At 38.4% G+C, this 25,000-nt stretch overlaps 1 protein-coding gene across 1 annotated transcript in view; it reads right to left on the bottom strand.

The window, feature by feature from the left end:
• Nucleotides 1–25,000, bottom strand: part of LOC133559700 (ankyrin-3-like) — a 289,963-nt gene that overhangs the window by 195,610 nt on the left and 69,353 nt on the right. Inside the window, exons 2-4 of the mRNA XM_061911726.1 lie at nucleotides 11,250–11,351; nucleotides 7,127–7,225; nucleotides 986–1,084 (exon numbers count right to left, since the gene is read on the bottom strand). Coding sequence (XP_061767710.1) covers nucleotides 986–1,084; nucleotides 7,127–7,225; nucleotides 11,250–11,351 — 300 coding nt within the window. The remainder of the gene's footprint in view (nucleotides 1–985; nucleotides 1,085–7,126; nucleotides 7,226–11,249; nucleotides 11,352–25,000) is intronic.

Raw genomic sequence — 25,000 nt, 5'->3', positions numbered from 1 at the left:
GTCGCAAGAAGGATCACTAGCGCCCTCTACCACCAGGAGGTGTTAGTCATTTAATGACTCATATTTGACACACACAGCTACGGTATATTAATAAAACATAGCTGCTTACTGTTCTTTTTAGCATATTCAATAGCTTGGACCTTAAATCCTACTGAATAGCTCTTAATCTTCTTCCCTTTATGCGATTTCAAATGATTGGAATAAGCCTCCTCCATTTTGAAAATGATGACAGGTGAAGTGTCACTTGTGACGTGACAAGTTTGACCCTGCGGAAATTCTAGACATACACTATTTATTTGGCGAAACAAGTTTGACCCGGTGGAAATACTAATAAAAATTATATTTTGCAAAACGAGTTTAACCCATCAGTAATTCTAGGCAGGCGCATCCTATATACCCGGCGGCAATTCAAGGAAATACGGTGTATAAGTAAACTTTGATTGATTGGTTGATTTATCGCCCTCTGCTGGTCAAATTCAGCGCTGCATGTATTTAACCAGTGTTGATGAGCAGTGTTAAACAGCCACAAACTCAAAAGTCAGCAGTTTCAATCCATTCATACTTTGTTGTCCCATTTTTGCAAAAGTCCCATTTTTGCGATTTATTTTGATTTTTTTCCCCCCAAAGTCATCTTCTTCTACTCACCCACTGCTGCTTCATAGTGACACATGTTTGGCTGTCGCCCCCTGCTGGGTGGCGGGAGTACTGCATACATGAGCAGTGGTTTCATCAAGACTATCTGGGTAACGTACGGCGGGCTAAATTCAACTGTTTTGGCGGACCGGATGTGGTTGACCCGTGTTTGTAGTGCAGGATTAGTACTAATTTGACCATGCAAGGAGGACAAAAGCAAGTCCTTGTGGTGACAGGAGCCTACTGGGCATGGAGCCAGGCGGGGAGGGGATCCATCATCCCAGGCATTCCCAGGACTTCAGGATGAAATATAACCCTGGGAGGAAGTCAGCTTGATGATGATGTCACTCACCTGGGATTGTGCGTTGACATTGGCTGCGTTGGTGACCAGCTCTTTGACCACGTCCGCTTGTCCGGCCAGCGAGGCGATGTGCAGGGCAGTGTTTCCTTTCTGGATCACAGGCAACAAGCAGGTGTTAATCCCTGGCACACCTGTTCTGTCAATAAGCGTGCGGAGAGAGAAGCAGTGCTTGTCCTCCCCACGAGCTGCCTGCAATGTGTCACTTCCCATGTCCCGCACATAAGTGACCTCTCGCTGACCTCGGCCCATAAATAAGTTTTTTTTTATGATGCCCCATGTAGTGCCAGGCGTCCAACAGAGGACACACTAGAACGTGGCCAGGGTACATCCTGCACTCATCATCCGTCAATCACAACTTTACACAAATGGTGCATTTGCTTTGTTGGGTCAAGCTCCATCGTCTGGACCCGAGGTTGCAAGTGAACTCTGCTGCAGTTTGGTTCATTTGAGCTCAAGTGGGAACGCAGCACAGACCAAAGACAAGGACCAGTTTTACAATGGTCGTAAAAGCATGAAGATATGACAAAAATGTTTTAAATAAAAAAAAATGTTTAAATTGGAACTGAGTTTTTTATAGGATTCTTCTTTTAATTCACAAACCTTATGAGCGACAAGCACACGTTTTTCTTTTTTATGCAAAATAAATAAAAGTCCACTGACAATGGAGCTAATGGGAGACGTTCCATTCTGCCTATAGAGATTCTAAAACACCTCCTTTAAGTTATATAAATGATGTAAGTTTATATGTCATGTAGTAACATTCATAATAACATGTAATATATACATGATGTAAGTATATATGTAGTATCTAGTAACATTCATAATAACATGTAATATATACATGATGTAAGTATATATGTAGTATCTAGTAACATTCATAATAACATGTAATATATACATGATGTAAGTATATATGTAGTATCTAGTAATATTCATAATAACATGTAATATATACATGATGTAAGTATATATGTAGTATCTAGTAACATTCATAATAACATGTAATATATACATGATGTAAGTATATATGTCATGTAGTAACATTCATAATAACATGTAATATATACATGATGTAAGTATATACGTAGTATCTAGTAACATTCATAATAACATGTAATATATACATGACGTAAGTATATATGTAGTATCTAGTAACATTTATAATAACATGTAATATATACATGATGTAAGTATATATGTCATGTAGTAACATTCATAATAACATGTAATATATAAATGATGTAAGTATATATGTAGTATCTAGTAACATTCAAAAAAACATGTAATATATACATGACGTATATATGTCATGCAGTAACATTCATAATAACATGTATTATATAAATGATGTAAGTATATATGTAGTATCTAGTAACATTCAAAATAACATGTAATATATACATGACGTATGTATGTCATGCAGTAACATTCATAATAACATGTAATATATACATGATGTAAGTATATATGCAGTATCTAGTAACATTCATAATAACATGCAATACATACATGATGTAAGTATATATGTCACGTAGTAACATTCATAATAACATGTAATATATACATGATGTAAGTATATATGTAGTATCTAGTAACATTCATAATAACATGTAATATATACATGATGTAAGTATATATGTCATGTAGTAACATTCATAATAACATGTAATACATACATGATGTAAGTATATATGTAGTATCTAGTAACATTCATAATAACATGTAATATATACATGATGTAAGTATATATGTAGTATCTAGTAACATTCATAATAACATGTAATATATACATGTTGTAAGTATATATGTCATGTAGTAACATTCATAATAACATGTAATATATACATGATGTAAGTATACATGTAGTATCTAGTAACATTCATAATAACATGTAATATATACATGATGTAAGTATATATGTCATGTAGTAACATTTACAATAACATATAATGTTTGCGTCATTGTGTCTATTCCAACCATAAAAGCCAATCCAAAAAAGTGCCAACAACTCTCTGTTTAGATTTAGAGACTTGAATATTTACCAAGTAGTAGTGATATTGTTATTTTGAACAGTAACATTAAAGGGGAAGTGCACTTTTTGGGGGGAATTTATCCTATTGTTCACAATAATTATGAGATTGATGACGGATGGATTTAAAATAATGTTTGTAAATATTAAATACATTCGATCACACACCTGCTTACAATGGAGCCTATGAGAGTTGTTGGGTTTCTGCCTCTAAAGCTCTTAAAAAACATCCAAAAACCTCCATTAATGTTTTATATACATTATAGTAACATTGTAATATTTATAATAACATTTATTATTTACATAATTTAAGCATCATTATTTCAAAAATGCATCACAACTTTTGCTTTTTCTCCTATCATCCCTGATTATTACTCACTGCAGACTTCAAGACACAAACTAAACTCGGGGAAACTTGAGAAAAATTAGGAAAACACCATTTTAAACATTTGTACAAGTCTGAGCTTCTCTGCTTAGGCTGCTGCCCCCGCCACCCCCCCTCGGATAAGCAGAAGAAGATGGCCGAATGGATGCATGGACATTTTTATATCTGCTAAGCCAACTTCTGTCATGTTTACAAGCAACTGAGCTTCCACCTGCTCTTCTTCATGCTGCCTTTAGTAGAAGTGGAAGTGCAGAACATGCAAGACCTTCATTACTCCTGCACACTGCTCGGGGGTCACACTTGCCAACCGTTAATTGGGGGAGATTTCTCTCCTTCTTCCTGAATATTTCATTGCATGTTTTTGTCAGCAGAAGGTTGGTAGCCAGTGGCAGCAAAAGGGGAGGAGGGAGAAGCCTGCCAGACACTAATCAGGGGGAATATTTAGTCCCAAACGTGTTTATTAGCACACAGACCTTCACTACCATGCATCTCATTAAATACATCCAAATAAATGGCTTCTTTTGTTCATAAAGGAAAACACAGCAGCAACATCGACAGGTAAAAGACTTTTACATTCCCTTTATGCCTCCCTATAAAACAGGGGGCGGGAACCTTTTTGGCTGAGAGAGCCAAGAATCCAAATATTTTAAAATGTATTTCCGTAAGAGCCATATCATTATTTTTTTTTTTAACATTGAACAAAACTAAACATGTGCATTTTTAAGTAAGACCAACATTTCTAGAGTATAATAAGTCGCTTATTCTTTGTCATAACATTGTTATTCTGAAGCTAACTGTGGAGGGGGCGTGGCCTGCGGGCCTGCAGCGAAGAAGGGAGTTGCCAGGACCGGCCTCGAAATCAGCGACAGGTGCGTAGATGGCCCACCTGGGCCTTGTTATCTAATCGCCTGTCGCTCTGTTTATAAGCAGCAGCCAGGAGGAGAGACGGGGCAGGGGCTGGAGCCAGAGTGTGAGCGAGAAAGCTGGAAAGCAGCTAAGAGACTTATTGAAAAAGAAAACGATATTGTAACCCTTAAACAGGCTCTCGTGTCGGTGCTTGGGGGTCTGAAGAACCCCCAGGAGTGCAAGCCCCACAATAACCAATAATAAATAAGTAACTTCTTACCATTAACGCGACTTCTTGAACAGGTGCGGTACAAAAAAACGGATGGATGGATTAAAAATGCACGAGAATGTTTTATTTTTTAACACTGCGATTACAAGTGGAATTATTCATTACTTATCGTGTTAAGCAATGTCAGCTCAGATTTATCCGAGAGCCAGATGCAGTCATCAAAAGAGCCACATCTGGCTCGAGAGCCATAGGTTGCCCTACCCCTGCTATAAAAATCTTTGTTTTTCAACCACTGTGCCGCGGCTGTCATGTCTGTGATCATGTTTTTGTTGAAGTCATGTTCTGTTTCTCTTTTTGGACACTCAGTTCCTGCTTTTTCCCTCCTGCATAGCAACCATTAGTTTCACCTGTTTCACATTTTGAGTCACGCACCTGTTATCACCGATCACCACAGCACTATTTAAAGCTGTAGTTGCCAGGCTGGCGACTTTACCTCTGTTACTTACTCCTGCCGCTACATAGTTATGCTTCTTGCCATGCCAGGTAAGTCTTGTTTTTTTCATGTCACAGTTTCGGAGTTTTGCTTGTTGTTCCTAGTTAAATAAATGATAAATAGGTTGTACTTGTATAGCGCTTTTCTACCTTCAAGGTACTCAAAGCACTTTGACACTACTTCCACATTTACCCATTCACACACACATTCACACACACTGATGGAGGGAGCTGCCATGCAAGGCGCCAACCAGCACCCATCAGGAGCAAGGGTGAAGTGTCTTGCTCAGGACACAACGGACGTGACGAGGTTGGTACTAGGTGGGATTTGAACCAGGGACCCTCGGGTTGCGCACGGCCACTCTCCCACTGCGCAGTCCCTGCCTTTTTGCAAGTTTTTGTTTCATTAGCCAAGTTTTTTGTACTTCCCCCTTGTGCGCGCCTTTTGTTCCTTTTTTTTTTAATATTAATTAATAAATATGTCCCTACCTTCACGCCTTGCCCACGCCAACTTTCCTTTGCCTTCCGGGAAAACCAACCCTCAAGTCCACGCATTGACAGCTGCACACTCGTGTGCTGTGAGATATTCTCTGGTTTGCCGTGGGACATTACGCAACTTCACCTAATTGGTCCAAAACATATTTTTTGCAAATCAATAATTACAATCTGCAAATAATGTGCCGTTGTTGAGTGTCTGTGCCGTGTAACCCTGTAGTACTCCAGTAGGTGGCAGCAGGGAGTTAATTGCTTTGTAGAGGAAGGTTTGTCCTGATCCCAATATGCAGAGCACAGCGGGAGACAGAACGCAGGTAAAAAAAGTGTGTAATGCTTAAAACAAAAATGAACAAAAGGCAAGTCCCGCTAGGAAAAAGCACTGAAGCATAGGGATGGCTATGCAAAACACAATTAAAACTGAACCGGCAACAAAGTAAACAAAAACAGAACGCTGGACGACAGCAAAGACTTACAGCGCGTGTCCGTAAATAACATGACAACCAACAATGTCCCCACTAAGAAGGATAGCATCCGCACAACTGAAATACCGTATTTCCTTGAATTGCCGCCAGGGCGCTAATTCATTTAAAACCTCTTCTCACTCCGGCACTTACCAAAGGCATGCGGTAAAGGCAAGCATGCGCTAATTAATTGAAAACCTCTTCTCACTCCGGCGTTTACCAAAGGCATGCGGTAAATTTAGGCCTGCGCTTATACATTTGAGTGTGATGTAAGGATACCATCATGAAAAGCACATTTAATAAAAAAAACGTTATTATGTTCTTACCTTTACTTATAAATGAAGTCCATGCGCAGCTCCTTCTGATCAAAAGCATCGATAACTTGTTTATAGAAGTCTTCCTTATCTTTCTTCAGTTTTAAAAGTCTCTCTGTCTCGATGGAGATCTTCCTTTATTACCTCCTGCTTCCATTGAAAGTCCAGTTTAGAAAACTGTTTTATTTTAGATATGTAATCCCCCATGTTAAAAGTGCAAGCGAGAGGAAAAAATAATCGCTGCTCACTCTTGCTGCTTGTTGTCACTTCTTCTGCGGCCGAGTAGTCGCAAGAAGGCTCACTAGCGCCCTCTGCCACCAGGAGGCGGGAGTCATTTAATGACTCATACTTGACACACGCAGCTACGGTATATTAATAAAACATAACTGCTTACTGTTCTTTTTAGCATATTCAATAGCTTGGGGCTTAAATCTTACTGAATAGCTCTTAATCTTCTTCCCTTTATGCGATTTCAAATGATTGAAATCAGCCTCCTCCATTTTGAAAATGATGACAGGTGAAGTGTCACTCGTGACGTGACGAGTTTGACCCTGTGGAAATTCCAGGCAGGCGCATACTATATAGTAATTCAAGGAAATACGGTAGTCTTGTTTGCCAATACAAAGCAGGTCAGGCAGTAGCACTCCAAGGAAGGCATGAAGCTGCTGCAGGAAAACGCCAACAAAACAGGAAATGTAACCAAAATAAGAGCGCAAGACAGGAACTAAGCAGGACACACAGGAAAACAACAACCTGGTGGAGTTTAATTTTTTAAGGTTTCTGCCGCTGCTGTGCCTCCGTATTTGTTCAAAGAAGGTTGCAAAAGACTGCTGTCAATCATCACAGGTGCGGGTGTGGAGGACGGAGGAGGCGGGGCTTACCTTAGTCGCTGCATCCACGGCGGCTTCTAGTTTCAGCAGCTCGGCCACGACCTCCACGTGTCCCTCCTTGGAGGCCAGATGGAGCGCATTCAGGCCATTCTGACAACAACAGAGGGGAGTTCATACGTCTGACACATACACAAAACTTGTTGTTTTTCAACTTTATTTTTGCATTTGCCATCCCAAAGGTGCCTGGTGTTACGCCCCTAAGGTTGGAAGGATGCAATTGCACGACAAAATTGCAATTTTTTTACACCCAGGGCCACACAGGATGCTTTAGCTCGGTTGGTAGAGTGGCCGTGCCAGCAACTTGAGGGTTGCAGGTTCGATTCCCGCTTCGGCCATCCTAGTCACTGCCGTTGTGTCCTTGGGCAAGACACTTGACCCACCTGCTCCCAGTGCCACCCACACTGGTTTGAATGTAACTTAGATATTGGGTGTCACTATGTAAAGCGCTTTGAGTCACTTGAGAAAAAGCGCTATATAAATATAATTCACTTCACTTTATTTTAATACTTTATTTTGTATTAAACAAATAAACATGTTAAAACCACACCAAAGTTTGTGCGTCGGTTGAGGTGGGCGGGGTTGGGGGAGTGTATACTGTAGCCCGGAAAAGTTAGGGATGCATGGGATTCTGGGTATTTATTCTGTTGTGTTTATGTTGTGTTACAGTGCGGATGTTCTCCCGAAATGTGCTTGTCATTCTTGTTTGGTGTGGGTTCACAGTGTGGTGCATATAAGTAAGAGTGTTAAAGTTATTTATATCACAACCATCAGTGTAACCTGTGTGGCTGTTGATCAAGTATGCCTCGCATGCCACATGTGACCGGCCGGCACGCAGATAGCATGGCGGGAAGACGGACGCGACGATATGTTTTAGAGAACGCCCGGAAAAGGGTGGAATGCCATCTCCGGGTTGGGGAGGAGACACTGCCCCAAATGGAGGAGTTCAAGTACCTAGGAGTCTTGTTCGTGGGTGGGGGAAGAGTGGATCGTGAGATCGACAGGCGGATCGGTGCGGCGTCTTCAGTAATGCGGACGTTGTATCGATCCGTTGTGGTGAAGAAGGAGCTGAGCCGGAAGGCAAAGCTCTCAATTTACCGGTCGATCTACGTTCCCATCCTCACCTATGGTCATGAGCTTTGGGTCATGACCGAAAGGATAAGATCACGGGTACAAGCGGCCCAAATGAGTTTCCAGGTCTCTCCCTTAGAGATAGGGTGAGACCCTGCCCCAAGTGGAGGAGTTCAAGTACCTAGGAGTCTTGTTCACGAGTGGGGGAAGAGTGGATGGTGAGATCTACAGGCGGATCGGTGCCGCGTCTTCAGTAATGCGGACGTTGTACCGATCCGTTGTGGTGAAGAAGGAGCTGAGCCGGAAGGCAAAGCTCTCAATTTACCGGTCGATCTACGTTCCCATCCTCACCTATGGTCATGAGCTTTGGGTCATGACCGAAAGGATAAGATCAAGGGTACAAGCGGCCGAAATGAGTTTCCAGGTCTCTCCCTTAGAGATAGGGTGAGAAGCTCTGCCATCCGGGAGGAACTCAAAGTAAAGCCACGGGGAAGACCCAGGACATGTTGGGAAGACTATGTCTCCCGGCTGGCCTGGGAACGCCTTGGGATCCCCCGGGAAGAGCTAGACGAAGTGGCTGGGGAGAGGGAAGTCTGGGTTTCCCTGCTTAGGTTGTTGCCCCCGCGACCCGACCTCGGATAAGCGGATGGATGGATGAATAAAAGCATTGTCACCATGACACGCCCTCAAAATAGTTATGCGGGTGGAAACCGGAGAATGTTATCCCAGGGATATTTCTGGGAAATGCACTGAAATCCGGACAACCTCCCGGAAAAATCTTGAGGGGAAAAACCTTAAAGGTCGGCAAGTATGCAGCTGAGCCACATCAGAGTGATCAAAGAGGCGCATACGGTTCCGGAGCCGTGGGTTGCTGACCCCCTGCTACAACCCCCACTTTTATTGCAAATATTGATCCAAAATAGGAGAACGCCAAAGTCAAACTAGCAGCAAAGTTTTGGGGGGAATGAGTCTCGTGTAACAAAATCGACATTTTTTATGACCAGTTTTATTATGCAAGTTTTTTTTCGCTAGTGGTCTGAGAACATAAGCCTGTAAATATTGGAGATCTGCTGTATTCCAATAATGATTTTTGCTGGAGTAATATCTTATTTTACCTTCTCTTTCAATAAGATCTTAATCCTGCTTCCCAGTGCTTCATGTTTCTTTCATATTTTGCATATTCCCAGAGGGCCAACACAAAGCCAGCTGCAGGGTCGCCTGCCATTGTCCCCCCCGGGCACACCTGGTCAAGTCCTAATCCTGATTGATTCATTGATTAGGAGGCGTGTGCCAAGACTTTTGTACCTGAGGTCACCCAACAACAAGTTCATCATCTAATTTCCTTTTAATTGAATTAAATACATAATACTAATCATTAAAAACAACATTCCTTTAAATCAGTATTTAACCATAGGGCCAGGGCCCATTGTTGGGCCGCTAGCACCCTTTAGAGTAGACCTGGGCAATTATTTTGACTCATAAAATACAAACCCTGTTTCCATATGAGTTGGGAATTTGTGTTAGATGTAAATATAAACAGAATACAATGATTTTGCAAATCCTTTTCAACCCATATTCAGTTGAATATGCTACAAAGACAACATATTTGATGTTCAAACTCTAAAACTTTATTTATTTTTTTTGCAAATAATAATTAACTTAGAATTTCATGGCTGCAACACGTGCCAAAGTAGTTGGGAAAGGGCATGTTCACCACTGTGTTACATCACCTTTTCTTTTAACAACACTTAATAAACGTTTGGGAACTGAGGAAACTAATTGTTGAAGCTTTGAAAGTGGAATTCTTTCCCATTCTTGTTTTATGTAGAGCTTCAGTCCTTCAACAGTCCGGGGTCTCCGCTGTCGTATTTTACGCTTCATAATGCGCCACACATTTTCCATGGGAGACAGGTCTGGACTGCAGGCGGGCCAGGAAAGTACCCACACTCTTTTTTTAACCAAGCCACGCTGTTGTAACACATGCTGAATGTGGCTTGGCATTGTCTTGCTGAAATAAGCAGGGGCGTCCATGAAAAAGACGGCACTTAGATGGCAGCATATGTTGTTCCAAAAGCTGTATGCACCTTTCAGCATTAATGGTGCCTTCACAGATGTGTAAGTTACCCATGCCTTGGGCACTAATGCACCCCCATACCATCACACATGCTGGCTTTTCAACTTTGCGTCGATAACAGTCTGGATGGTTCGCTTCCCCTTTGGTCCGGACGACACGATGTCGGATATTTCCAATTTGAAATGTGGACTGGTCAGACCACAGAACACTTGTCCACTTTGCATCAGTCCATCTTAGATGATCTCGGGCCCAGAGAAGCCGGCGGCGTTTCTGGATGTTGTTGATAAATGGCTTTCGCTTTGCATAGTAGAGCTTTAACTTGCACTTACAGATGTAGCGACGAACTGTATTTAGTTACAGTGGTTTTCTGAAGTGTTCCTGAGACCATGTGGTGATATCCTTTAGAGATTGATGTCGGTTTTTGATACAGTGGCGTCTGAGGGATCGAAGGTCACAGTCATTCAATGTTGGTTTCCGGCCATGCCGCTTACGTGGAGTGATTTCTCCAGATTCTCTGAACATTTTGATGATATTATGGAGCGTAGATGTTGAAATCCCTAAATTTCTTGCAATTGCACTTTGAGAAAGGTTGTTCTTAAACTGTTTGACTATTTTCTCACGCAGTTGTGGACAAAGGGGTGTACCTCGCCCCATCCTTTCTTGTGAAAGACTGAGCATTCTTTGGGAAGCTGTTTTTTTATAGCCAATCATGGCACCCACCTGTTCCCAATTAGCCTGCACACCTGTGGGATGTTCCAAATAAGTGTTTGATGAGCATTCTTATCGCCACCTTTCCCAACTACTTTGTCACGTGTTGCTGGCATCAAACATGTTGTCTTTGTTGCATATTCAACTGAATATGGGTTGAAAAGGATTTGCAAATCATTGTATTCCGTTTATATTTACATCAAACACAATTTCCCAACTCATATGGAAACGGGGTTTTGTAAGAAAGGCATATCAACTGCTCACCTGATTGCAAATGTTAATCTCAACGCCGGACTTGAGGTAGTCGAGGACCTTCTCCAGGTTTCCCGCCCGGGCAGCTCTCAGGTAACTGGCATTGCTGTCAGACTGCAGATGGAGAAGAAGCAGAGGAAAGGATGCCTTCAATAAAAATCCGACAGACCAAAACCGAGGTTTCTATGTACCAGGAAGTAGTCAGTCATAGTTAGGCCACTCCATAAACCCTGGCAGGAAAAGCCAAGCGAGTATTCACACATGCGTGTGCTGAGTCCTGCTGAGAAGATGCTCACGAAGCCAACATCCAGGAGGAAGCCATGCCGCTTCAACCTAAAACCTTCACCTCAACCCAGAGAACTGCCAGCTTCGACGGTGACGGTTGCTGAAAAGCTGAGGTCTGGGCTGCAAGGGCAGTGTTGCAGGAGGACTGCCCTCTAAAATATGCCTTTTGTCTGCGGAATAAAATGACGAGCCAGCACATTTGTGGCCCAGAAGGAGGAAAGAGACAGGAGACACGTGGAAGACAGACAGGAGACACGTGGAAGACAGACAGGAGACACGTGGAAGACAGACAAGTCAGGACGATGCTTCTTACTTCTCACATGAAAATGTGCTACAGAGGAATGATATAAAATATGCTTCTTCCGACTCCTCTTCGGACATGTTGACTCGTGGAAGTGAAAACATGTCATGGACTTTTATATTGTGACTTTTCCAAAATATGTCTATGAAGGTGGTCGTCCATCAGGGCCTTGTAGTCTCAGGGCATCCAGTCCATCACACCTGGACTGTTTGCCTCGTCTTAGAAAACATGTCCACTCTCATCTGAAGAGACGTCATCACTTCAGGAACATAGACTTGGATTCTTACATCTAGTCTTGGACTTAGATTGCCGATAGATATGACCAATCTAAGTCTAAGACTAGATGTGACCAATCTAAATCTAAGATTATATGTGACCATAAATGCGACCAAGCTAAGTCTAAGACTAGATGTGACCAATATAAGTCCAAGACTAGATGTGACCAATATAAGTCTAAGACTAGATGTGACCATAAATGCGACCAAGCTAAATGTGACTGATATAAATCTAAGACCAGATGTGACCAATATAAGTCTAAGACTAGATTTGACCAATCTAAGTCTAAGACTGGATGTGAACAATATAAGTCTAAGACTAGATGTGACCAATATAAGTCTAAGACGAGATGTGACCAATATAAGTCTACGACTAGATTTGACCAATCTAAGTCTAAGACTAGATTTGACCAATCTAAGTCCAAGACTAGATTTGACCAATCTAAGTCCAAGACTAGATTTGACCAATCTAAATCTAAGACTATATGTGACCATGAATGCGACCAAGCTAAATCTAAGACTAAATGTGACCAATATAAGTCTAAGACTAGATGTGACCAATATAAGTCCAAGACTAGATGTGACCAATATAAGTCTAAGACTAGATTTGACCAATCTGAGTCTAAGACTGGATGTGACCAATATAAGTCTAAGACTATATGTGACCAACATAAGTCTAAGACTAGATGTGACCAATAGAAGTCTGAGACTAGATTTGACCAATCTAAGTCTAAGACTAGATTTGACCAATCTAAATCTAAGACTATATGTGACCATGAATGCGACCAAGCTAAATCTAAGACTAAATGTGACCAATATAAGTCTAAGACTAGATGTGACCAATATAAGTCTAAGACTAGATTTGACCAATCTAAGTCTAAGACTGGATGTGACCAATATAAGTCTAAGACTAGATGTGACCAATCTAAGTCTAAGACTAGATGTGACCAATCTAAGTCTAAGACTAGATGGGACAATCTAAGTCCAAGACTAGATGTAACCAATCTAAGTCTAAGACTACATGTGACCAATCTAAGTCTAAGACTAGATGTGACCAATCTAAGTCCAAGACTAGATGTGACGATCTAAGTCTAAGACTAGATGGGACAATCAAAGTGTAAGACTAGATGTAACCAATCTAAGTCCAAGACTAGATGTGACGATCTAAGTCTAAGACTAGATGGGACAATTTAAGTCTAAGACTAGATGTAACCAATCTAAGTCTAAGACTAGATGTGACCAATATAAGTCTAAGACTAGATTTGACCAATCTAAGTCTAAGACTGGATGTGACCAATATAAGTCCAAGACTAGATGTGACCAATATAAGTCTAAGACTAGATGTGACCAATAGAAGTCTAAGACTAGATTTGACCAATCTAAGTCTAAGACTAGATTTGACCAATCTAAATCTAAGACTATATGTGACCATGAATGCGACCAAGCTAAATCTAAGACTAAATGTGACCAATATAAAACTAAGACTAGATGTGACCAATATAAGTCCAAGACTAGATGTGACCAATATAAGTCTAAGACTAGATTTGACCAATCTAAGTCTAAGACTGGATGTGACCAATATAAGTCTAAGACTAGATGTGACCAATCTAAGTCTAAGACTAGATGTGACCAATCTAAGTCTAAGACTAGATGGGACAATCTAAGTCCAAGACTAGATGTAACCAATCTAAGTCTAAGACTACATGTGACCAATCTAAGTCTAAGACTAGATGTGACCAATCTAAGTCCAAGACTAGATGTGACGATCTAAGTCTAAGACTAGATGGGACAATCAAAGTGTAAGACTAGATGTAACCAATCTAAGTCCAAGACTAGATGTGACGATCTAAGTCTAAGACTAGATGGGACAATTTAAGTCTAAGACTAGATGTAACCAATCTAAGTCTAAGACTAGATGTACCCAATCTAAGACTAAGACTAGATGTAACAACCTAAGTCTAAGACTTGATGTGACAATCTAAGTCTAAGACTAGATGTAACAATCTAAGTTTAAGATTAGATGTGACCAATCTAAGTCTAAGACTAGATGTGACCAATCTAAGTCTAAGACGAGATGTGACCAATCTAAGTCTAAGACTAGATGTGACCAATCTAAGTCTAATAACTAAATGTGACCAATCTAAGTCTAAGACTAGATGTGACCAATATACGTCTAAGACTAGATGTGACCAATCTAAGTCTAACACTAGATGTGACCAATATAAGTCTAAGACAAGATGTGACCAATATAAGTCTAAGACTAGATGTGACCAATATAAGTCAAAGACTAGATTTGACCAATCTAAGTCTAAGACTGGATGTGACCAATCTAAGTCTAAGACTAGATGTGACCAATCTAAGTCCAAGACTAGATGTGACGATCTAAGTCTAAGACTACATGTGACCAATCTAAGTCTAAGACTAGATGTGACCAATCTAAGTCCAAGACTAGATGTGACGATCTAAGTCTAAGACTAGATGGGACAATCAAAGTCTAAGACTAGATGTGACCAATATAAGTCTAAGACGAGATGTGACAATCTAAGTCTGAGACTAGATGTGACCAATCTCAGTCTAAGATTAAATGTAATAATCTAAGTCCAAGACTACATGTGACCAATATAAATCTAAGACTTGATGTAACAATCTAAGTCTAAGACTAGATGTAACCAATCTAAGTCTAAGACTAGATGTGACCAATCTAAGTCTAAGATTAGATGTGACCAATCTAAGTCTAAGACTAGATGTGACCAATCTAAGTCTAAGACTAGATGTGACCAATCTAAGTCGAAGACTAGATGTAACCAATCTAAGTCTAAGACTAGATGTAACAATCTAAATCTAAGACTCGATGTGACAATCTATGTCTAAGACTAGATGTACCCAATCTAAGACTAAGACTAGATGTGACAACCTAAGTCTAAGACTAGATGTAACCAATCTAAGTCCAAGACTAGATGTGACGATCTAAGTCTAAGACTAGATGTGACCAATACAAATCTAAGACTTGATGTAACAATCTAAGTTTAAGACTAGATGTGACCAATCTAAGTCTAAGACTAGATGTAACAATATAAGTCTAACACTAGATGTGACCAATCTAAGTCTAAGACTAGATGTGACCAATGTATGTCTAAGACTAGATGTGACCAATCTAAGTCGAAGACTAGATGTAACCAATCTAAATCTAAGACTAGATGTAACAATCTAAATCTAAGACTCGATGTGACAATCTATGTCTAAGACTAGATGTACCCAATCTAAGACTAAGACTAGATGTGACAACCTAAGTCTAAGACTAGATGTGACCAATACAAATCTAAGACTTGATGTAACAATCTAAGTTTAAGACTAGATGTGACCAATCTAAGTCTAAGACTAGATGTAACAATATAAGTCTAACACTAGATGTGACCAATCTAAGTCTAAGACTAGATGTGACCAATGTATGTCTAAGACTAGATGTGACCAATATAAATCTAAGACTTGATGTAACAATCTAAGTCTAAGACTAGATGTGACCAATACAAGTCTAACACTAGATGTGACCAGTCTAAGTCTAAGACTAGATGGGACAATCTAAGTCTAAGACTAGATGTGACCAATCTCAGTCTAAGATTAAATGTAATAATCTAAATCTAAGACTACATGTGACCAAAAAAAATCTAAGACTTGATGTAACAATCTAAGTCTAAGACTAGATGTAACCAATCTAAGTCTAAGACTAGATGTAACCAATATAAATCTAAGACTAGATGTAACAATCTAAGTCTATGATCATGAGACCAATCTAAGTCCAAGACTAGATGTGACGATCTAAGTCTAAGACTAGATGTCACAATCTAAGTCTAAGACTTGATGTAACAATCTAATTCTAAGACTAGATGTGACCAATCTAAGTCCAAGACTAGATGTGACGATCTAAGTCTAAAACTAGATGTAACAATCTAAGTCTAAGATCATGAAGTGATGAAGTCTACTCAGACGAGAGGCAAACATCTTCTAGACAGAGCAAATATTGATTTAATGTCCTGAGGTTTTAGGTTTACAAGAAATAAAACATGAGCCTTTCACAGTCTGACAGCACATTTGGAAGTGAGAGGAAGTACCCAGCAAGGCTGTGCTGTAATAAAAGTGCTTCATCCCACCAGAAGCGACTAGAAGGCCCTGACGGGGGAAGCAAAAAAGGGAGTAAACAAAGACACGCAGCTGTGAAATTGTGAATGGAAAATGTTGTTCACCCTGTCACTTCCTGAGGAGCGAGACCTTTAAACTGCTGCTGCTATCTCAGCCTCACATCTAGAAGTTTCCAGAGGAGCTCTCTGCAACACTTGTGGAATGTAGCTGATGAGATACACTGGGAGGGCTGCAGTCAAGATGTCTTCTTCCACAAATAGAACAATGACATCTTGTAAAAAAAAAACCCAGTCAAAGAACCTTTTTCTGATAACAGCATGAATTGATGAACGTGGACCCCGAATTAAAAAAGTTGAACAATTTATTGGTCAATTGTAGGCAATATGTACTGTACTGTGCAATCTACTAATAAAAGTTTCAATCAATCAATCAAAGCAATGTGCAAAAATGCTGGTCAAAGATCTTCCATTCACCAAAAGCATACTATTGCTTTTAGGAATTTATTGTCAAATATTCTTCATGTGACAAGAACACCGTTTTTTTGTTAAAGGACTCAATAAAACATCTTGTAGAAGATCCTCTATCTCATTAAGTACCAGCATAGTGACAACATCAAATACAGTAGTGTAGTAGACCTAAGTATTCATTAAGTACCACCATCATGACAACATTAAATACAGTAGTGTAGTAGACCTAAGTATTCATTAGGTACCACCATAATGACAACATTAAATACAGTAGTGTAGTGGACCTAAGTATTCATTAAGTACCACCATAATGACAACATTAAATACCGCAGTGTAGTAGATCTAAGTATTCATTAAGTACCACCATCATGACAACATTAAATACAGTAGTGTAGTAGACCTAAGTATTCATTAAGTACCAGCATAATGATAACATTACAATACAGTAGTGTAGTAGACCTAAGTATTCATTAAGTACCAGCATAATGACAACATTACAATACCGTAGTGTAGTAGATCTAAGTATTCATTAAGTACCACCATGATGACAACATTAAATACAGTAGACCTAAGTATTCATTAAGTACCACCATCATGACAACATTACAATACCGTAGTGTAGTAGATCTAAGTATTCATTAAGTACCACCATAATGACAACATTATATAGAGTAATGTAGTAGACCTAAGTATTCATTAAGTACCACCATAATGACAACATTAAATACAGTAGTGTAGTAGACCTAAGTATTCAACAATACACCATAATGACAACATTAAATACAGTAGTGTAGTGGACCTAAGTATTCATTAAGTACCACCATCATGACAACATTAAATACAGTAGTGTAGTAGACCTAAGTATTCATTAAGTACCATCATAATGACAACATTACAATACAGTAGTGTAGTAGACCTAAGCATTCATTAAGTACCACCATAATGACAACATTAAATACAGTAGTGTAGTAGACCTAAGTATTCATTAAGTACCATCATAATGACAACATTAAACACGGTAGTGTAGTAGACCCAAGTATTCATTAAGTACCAGCATAATGACAACATTACAATACAGTAGTGTAATAGACCTAAGTATTCATGAAGTACCACCATGACAACATTAAATACAGTAGTGTAGTAGACCTAAATATTCATTAAGTACCAGCATAATGACAACATTACAATACAGTAGTGTAATAGACCTAAGTATTCATGAAGTACCACCATGATGACAACATTAAATACAGTAGTGTAGTAGACCTAAGTATTCATTAAGTACCACCATGATGACAACATTAAATACAGTAGTGTAGTAGACCTAAGTATTCATTAAGTACCACCATAATGACAACATTAAATACAGTAGTGTAGTAGACCTAAGTATTAATTAAGTACCACCATAATGACAACATTAAAATACAGTAGTGTAGTAGACCTAAGTATTCATTAAGTACCACCATAATGACAACATTAAATACAGTAGTGTAGTAGACCTAAGTATTCATTAAGTACCAGCATCATGACAACATTAAATACAATAGTGTAGTAGACCTAAGTATTCATTAAGTACCAGCATCATGACAACATTAAATACAGTAGTGTAGTAGACCTAAGTATTCATTAAGTACCACCATAATGACAACATTAAATACAGTAGTGTAGTAGACCTAAGTATTCATTAAGTACCACCATCATGACAACATTAAATACAGTAGTGTAGTAGACCTAAGTATTCATTAAGTACCAGCATAATGACATTACAATACAGTAGTGTAGTAGACCTAAGTATTCATTAAGTACCACCATCATGACAACATTAAATACAATAGTGTAGTAGACCTAAGTATTCATTAAGTACCACCATCATGACAACATTAAATACAGTAGTGTAATAGACCTAAGTATTCATTAAGTACCACCATCATGACAACATTAAATACAGTAGCGTAGTAGACCTAAGTATTCATTAAGTACCAGCATAATGACAACATTACAATACCGTAGTGTAGTAGATCTAAGTATTCATTAAGTACCACCATGATGACAACATTAAATACAGTAGACCTAAGTATTCATTAAGTACCACCATCATGACAACATTACAATACCGTAGTGTAGTAGATCTAAGTATTCATTAAGTACCACCATAATGACAACATTATATAGAGTAATGTAGTAGACCTAAGTATTCATTAAGTACCACCATCATGACAACATTACAATACAGTAGTGTAGTAGACCTAAGTATTCATGAAGTACCACCATAATCACAACATTAAATACAGTAGTGTAGTGGACCTAAGTATTCATGAAGTACCAACATAATCACAACATTAAATTCAGCAGTGTAGTTGACCTAAGTATTCATTAAGTACCAGCATAATGACAACATTAAATACAGTAGTGTAGTGGACCTAAGTATTCATTGAGTACCACCATAATGACAACATTAAATACAGTAGTGTAGTGGACCTAAGTATTCATTGAGTACCACCATAATGACAACATTAAATACAGTAGTGTAGTAGACCTAAGTATTCATTAAGTACCACCAAAATGACAACATTAAATACAGTACTGTAGTAGACCTAAGTATTCATTAAGTACCACCATCATGACAACATTAAATACAGTAGCGTAGTAGACCTAAGTATTCATTAAGTACCACCATCATGACAACATTAAATACAGTAGCGTAGTAGACCTAAGTATTCATTAAGTACCAGCATAATGACAACATTACAATACCGTAGTGTAGTAGATCTAAGTATTCATTAAGTACCACCATCATCCATCCATCCATCCATTTTCTACCGCTTATTCCCTTTCGGGGTCGCGGGGGGCGCTGGCGCCTATCTCAGCTACAATCGGGCGGAAGGCAGGGTACACCCTGGACAAGTCGCCACCTCATCGCAGGGCCAACACAGATAGACAGACAACATTCACACTCACATTCACACACTAGGGCCAATTTAGTGTTGCCAATCAACCTATCCCCAGGTGCATGTCTTTGGAAGTGGGAGGAAGCCGGAGTACCCGGAGGGAACCCACGCATTCACGGGGAGAACATGCAAACTCCACACAGAAAGATCCCGAGCCTGGATTTGAACCCAGGACTGCAGGACCTTCGTATTGTGAAGCAGACGCACTAACCCCTTTGCCACCGTGAAGCCCACCATCATGACAACATTAAATACAGTAGTGTAGTAGACCTAAGTATTCATTAAGTACCACCATCATGACATCATTACAATACCGTAGTGTAGTAGATCTAAGTATTCATTAAGTACCACCATAATGACAACATTACATACAGTAATGTAGTAGACCTAAGTATTCATTAAGTACCACCATAATGACAACATTAAATACAGTAGTGTAGTAGACCTAAGTATTCAACAATACACCATAATGACAACATTAAATACGGTAGTGTAGTGGACCTAAGTATTCATTAAGTACCAGCATAATGACAACATTAAATACAGTAGTGTAGTAGACCTAAGTATTCATTAAGTACCAGCATCATGAAAACATTAAATACAGTAGTGTAGTAGACCTAAGTATTCATTAAGTACCACCATAATGACATTACAATACAGTAGTGTAGTAGACCTAAGTATTCATTAATTACCACATAATGACAACATTAAATACAGTAGTGTAGTAGACCTAAGTATTCATAAAGTACCACCATCATGACAACATTAAATACAATAGTGTAGTAGACCTAAGTATTCATGAAGTACCACCATAATGACAACATTAAATACAGTAGTGTAGTAGACCTAAGTATTCATTAAGTACCACCATCATGACAACATTAAATACAGTAGCGTAGTAGACCTAAGTATTCATGAAGTACCACCCTAATGACAACATTAGATACAGTAGTTTAGTAGACCTAAGTATTCATTAAGTACCACCATCATGACAACATTAAATACAATAGTGTAGTAGACCTAAGTATTCATTAAGTGCCACCATAATGACAACATTAAATACAATAATGTAGTAGACCTAAGTATTCATTAAGTACCATCATAATGACATTACAATACAGTAGTGTAGTAGACCTAAGTATTCATTAAGTACCATCGTAATGACATTACAATACAGTAGTGTAATAGACTTAAGTATTCATTAAGTACCATCATAATGACATTACAATACAGTAGTGTAGTAGACCTAAGTATTCATTAAGTACCATCATAATGACATTACAATACAGTAGTGTAGTAGACCTAAGTATTCATTAAGTACCATCATAAGGACATTACAATACAGTAGTGTAATAGACCAAAGTAGTCATGAAGTACCACCATAATGACAACATTCAATACAGTAGTGTAATAGACTTAAGTATTCATTAAGTACCATCATAATGACATTACAATACAGTAGTGTAGTAGACCTAAGTATTCATTAAGTACCACCATAATGACAACATTAAATACAGTAGTGTAGTAGACCTAAGTATTCATTAAGTACCAGCATAATGACAACATTACAATACAGTAGTGTAATAGACCTAAGTATTCATTAAGTACCAGCATCATGACAACATTAAATACAGTAGTGTAGTAGACCTAAGTATTCATTAAGTACCAGCATCATGACAACATTAAATACAGTAGTGTAGTAGACCTAAGTATTCATTAAGTACCAGCATAATGACAACATTAAATACAATAGTGTAGTAGACCTAAGTATTCATTAAGTACCACCATAATGACAACATTAAATACAGTAGTGTGGTAGACCTAAGTATTCATTAAGTACCAGCATAATGACAACATTAAATATAGTGTAGTAGACCTAAGTATTCATTAAGTACCAGCATCATGACAACATTAAATACAGTAGTGTAGTAGACCTAAGTATTCATTAAGTACCACCATAATGACATTACAATACAGTAGTGTAGTAGACCTAAGTATTCATGAAGTACCACCATAATGACAACATTAAATACAGTAGTGTAGTAGACCTAAGTATTCATTAAGTACCACCATCATGACAACATTAAATACAGTAGCGTAGTAGACCTAAGTATTCATTAAGTATCACCATAATGACAACACTAAATACAGTAGTGTAGTAGACCTAAGTATTCATTAAGTACCACTATAATGACAACATTAAATACAGTAGTGTAGTAGACCTAAGTATTCATTAAGTACCACCATCTAAGTCTAAGACTAGATTTGATACATATGTTGCACCATAATGACCACCATTAAAACACAGTAGCGTAGCAGGCCTTAATATTAATTAAACAAGGCAGGGGTTCTATTTACCAGTATAATAAATATTTTTAGTCCACACAGTTTGAACAGTAACACTGTGTTTGAATATTTATTTAGGTAATTATTTTGCGCACCACTAGATGGATCCTGTGTATCACTTGTGATACACCTTCAACACAGTCTGAGGATGACTGCTTCACTTTATATAAACATGCTGCAATTTAAAAAAAAAAAAGATACTTTCAAAATTCTGGTCAAAGATCCTTTATTATTACAAGAGGACTCTGCTGCTTATAAGGACCTACTTAAAGAAATGATACAACATGATTCATGAGGCAAGAGGGCTGTGCTGTTTTAGGAACCAAATGCAAAATTAGTAGTCAAAGATCATTGGCTGTGTTTAAGGACTCACTTAAAAATAGCTGGTCAAAGATCCTCTGTATGATGAGAGCTATGCTGTGTTTAAGGACTCAATACAAAATAGCTGATGACAAGAGGGCATTGCTGTTTTTAAGGATTTAATTAAAAATAGCTGGTCAAAGATCCTCTGTATGACAAGAGAGCTATGTTGTTTTTAAGGACTCCGTTAAAAATAGCTGGTCAAAGATCCTCTGTATGACAAGAGAACTATGTTGTTTTTAAGGAGTCAATTAAAAATAGCTGGTCAAAGATCCTCTGTATGACAAGAGAGATATGCTGTTTTAATGACTCAACTAAAAAAAGCTGGTCAAAGATCCTCTGTATGATGAGAGCTCTGCTGTGTTTAAAGACTCATTAAACAAATAGCTGATGACAAGAGGGTAAGGCTGTTTTTAAGGATTTAATTAAAAATAGCTGGTCAAAGATCCTATGTATGACAAGAGAACTATGTTGTTTTTAAGGACTCCATTAAAAATAGCTGGTCAAAGATCCTCTGTATGACAAGAGAACTATGTTGCTTTTAAGGACTCCATTAAAAATAGCTGGTCAAAGATCCTCTGTATGACGAGAGGGCTATGCTGTTTTTAGGGGGTCAATTAAAAATAGCTGGTCAAAGATCCTCTGTATGACAAGGGAGATATGCTGTTTTAATGAATCAACTAAAAATAGCTGGTCAAAGATCCTCTGTATGATAAGAGAGATATGCTGTTTTAATGACTCAACTAAAAAAAGCTGGTCAAAGATCCTCTGTATGATGAGAGCTCTGCTGTGTTTCAGGACTCATTAAACAAATAGCTGATGACAAGAGGGTAAGGCTGTTTTTAAGGATTTAATTAAAAATAGCTGGTCAAAGATCCTCTGTATGACAAGAAGGCTATGCCGTTTTTAAACGCTCAATTAAAAATAGCTGGTCAAAGATCCTCTGTATGACAAGAGACCCATGCTGTTTTAAGGACACAATTAAAAAATAGCTGGTCAAAGATCCTCTGTATGATGAGAGCGCTGCTGTGTTTAAGGACTCATTAAACAAATAGCTGATGACAAGAGGGTAAGGCTGTTTTTAAGGATTTAATTAAAAATAGCTGGTCAAAGATCCTCTGTATGACAAGAGAACTATGTTGTTTTTAAGGACTCCATTAAAAATAGCTGGTCAAAGATCCTCTGTATGACAAGAGAGTCATGTTGTTTTAAGGATTTAATTAAAAATAGCTGGTCAAAGATCCTCTGTATGATGAGAGCTCTGCTGTGTTTAAGGACTCATTAAACAAATGGCTGATGACAAGAGGGTAAGGCTGTTTTTAAGGACTTAATTAAAAATAGCTGGTCAAAGATCCTCTGTATGACAAGAGAACTATGTTTTTTTTAAGGACTCCATTAAAAATAGCTGGTTAAAGATCATCTTTATGACAAGAGGGCTATGCTGTTTTTAGGGAGTCAATTAAAAATAGCTGGTCAAAGATTCTCTGTATGACAAGAGAGATATGCTGTTTTAATGACTCAACTAAAAAAAGCTGGTCAAAGATCCTCTGTATGATGAGAGCTCTGCTGTGTTTAAAGACTCATTAAACAAATAGCTGATGACAAGAGGGTAAGGCTGTTTTTAAGGATTTAATTAAAAATAGCTGGTCAAAGATCCTATGTATGACAAGAGAACTATGTTGTTTTTAAGGACTCCATTAAAAATAGCTGGTCAAAGATCCTCTGTATGACAAGAGAACTATGTTGCTTTTAAGGACTCCATTAAAAATAGCTGGTCAAAGATCCTCTGTATGACGAGAGGGCTATGCTGTTTTTAGGGGGTCAATTAAAAATAGCTGGTCAAAGATCCTCTGTATGACAAGGGAGATATGCTGTTTTAATGAATCAACTAAAAATAGCTGGTCAAAGATCCTCTGTATGACAAGAGAGATATGCTGTTTTAATGACTCAACTAAAAAAAGCTGGTCAAAGATCGTCTGTATGATGAGAGCTCTGCTGTGTTTAAGGACTCATTAAACAAATAGCTGATGACAAGAGGGTAAGGCTGTTTTTAAGGATTTAATTAAAAATAGCTGGTCAAAGATCCTCTGTATGACAAGAGAACTATTTTGTTTTTAAGGACTCCATTAAAAATAGCTGGTCAAAGATCCTCTGTATGACAAGAGAGTCATGTTGTTTTAAGGATTTAATTAAAAATAGCTGGTCAAAGATCCTCTGTATGATGAGAGCTCTGCTGTGTTTAAGGACTCATTAAACAAATGGCTGATGACAAGAGGGTAAGGCTGTTTTTAAGGACTTAATTAAAAATAGCTGGTCAAAGATCCTCTGTATGACAAGAGAACTATGTTTTTTTTAAGGACTCCATTAAAAATAGCTGGTCAAAGATCATCTGTATGACAAGAGGGCTATGCTGTTTTTAGGGAGTCAATTAAAAATAGCTGGTCAAAGATCCTCGGTATGACGAGAGGGCTATGCTGTTTTTAGGGAGTCAATTAAAAATAGCTGGTCAAAGATCCTCTGTATGAGAGCTCTGCTGTGTTTAAGGACTCATTAAACAAATAGCTGATGACAAGAGGGTAAGGCTGTTTTTAAGGACTTAATTAAAAATAGCTGGTCAAAGATACTCTGTATGACAAGAGAACTATGT

The sequence above is a fragment of the Nerophis ophidion genome, linkage group LG09, assembly GCF_033978795.1.
Source record: "Nerophis ophidion isolate RoL-2023_Sa linkage group LG09, RoL_Noph_v1.0, whole genome shotgun sequence".
Lineage (NCBI taxonomy): Eukaryota > Metazoa > Chordata > Actinopteri > Syngnathiformes > Syngnathidae > Nerophis > Nerophis ophidion.
This window is presented reverse-complemented; position numbering and strand designations above follow the sequence as displayed.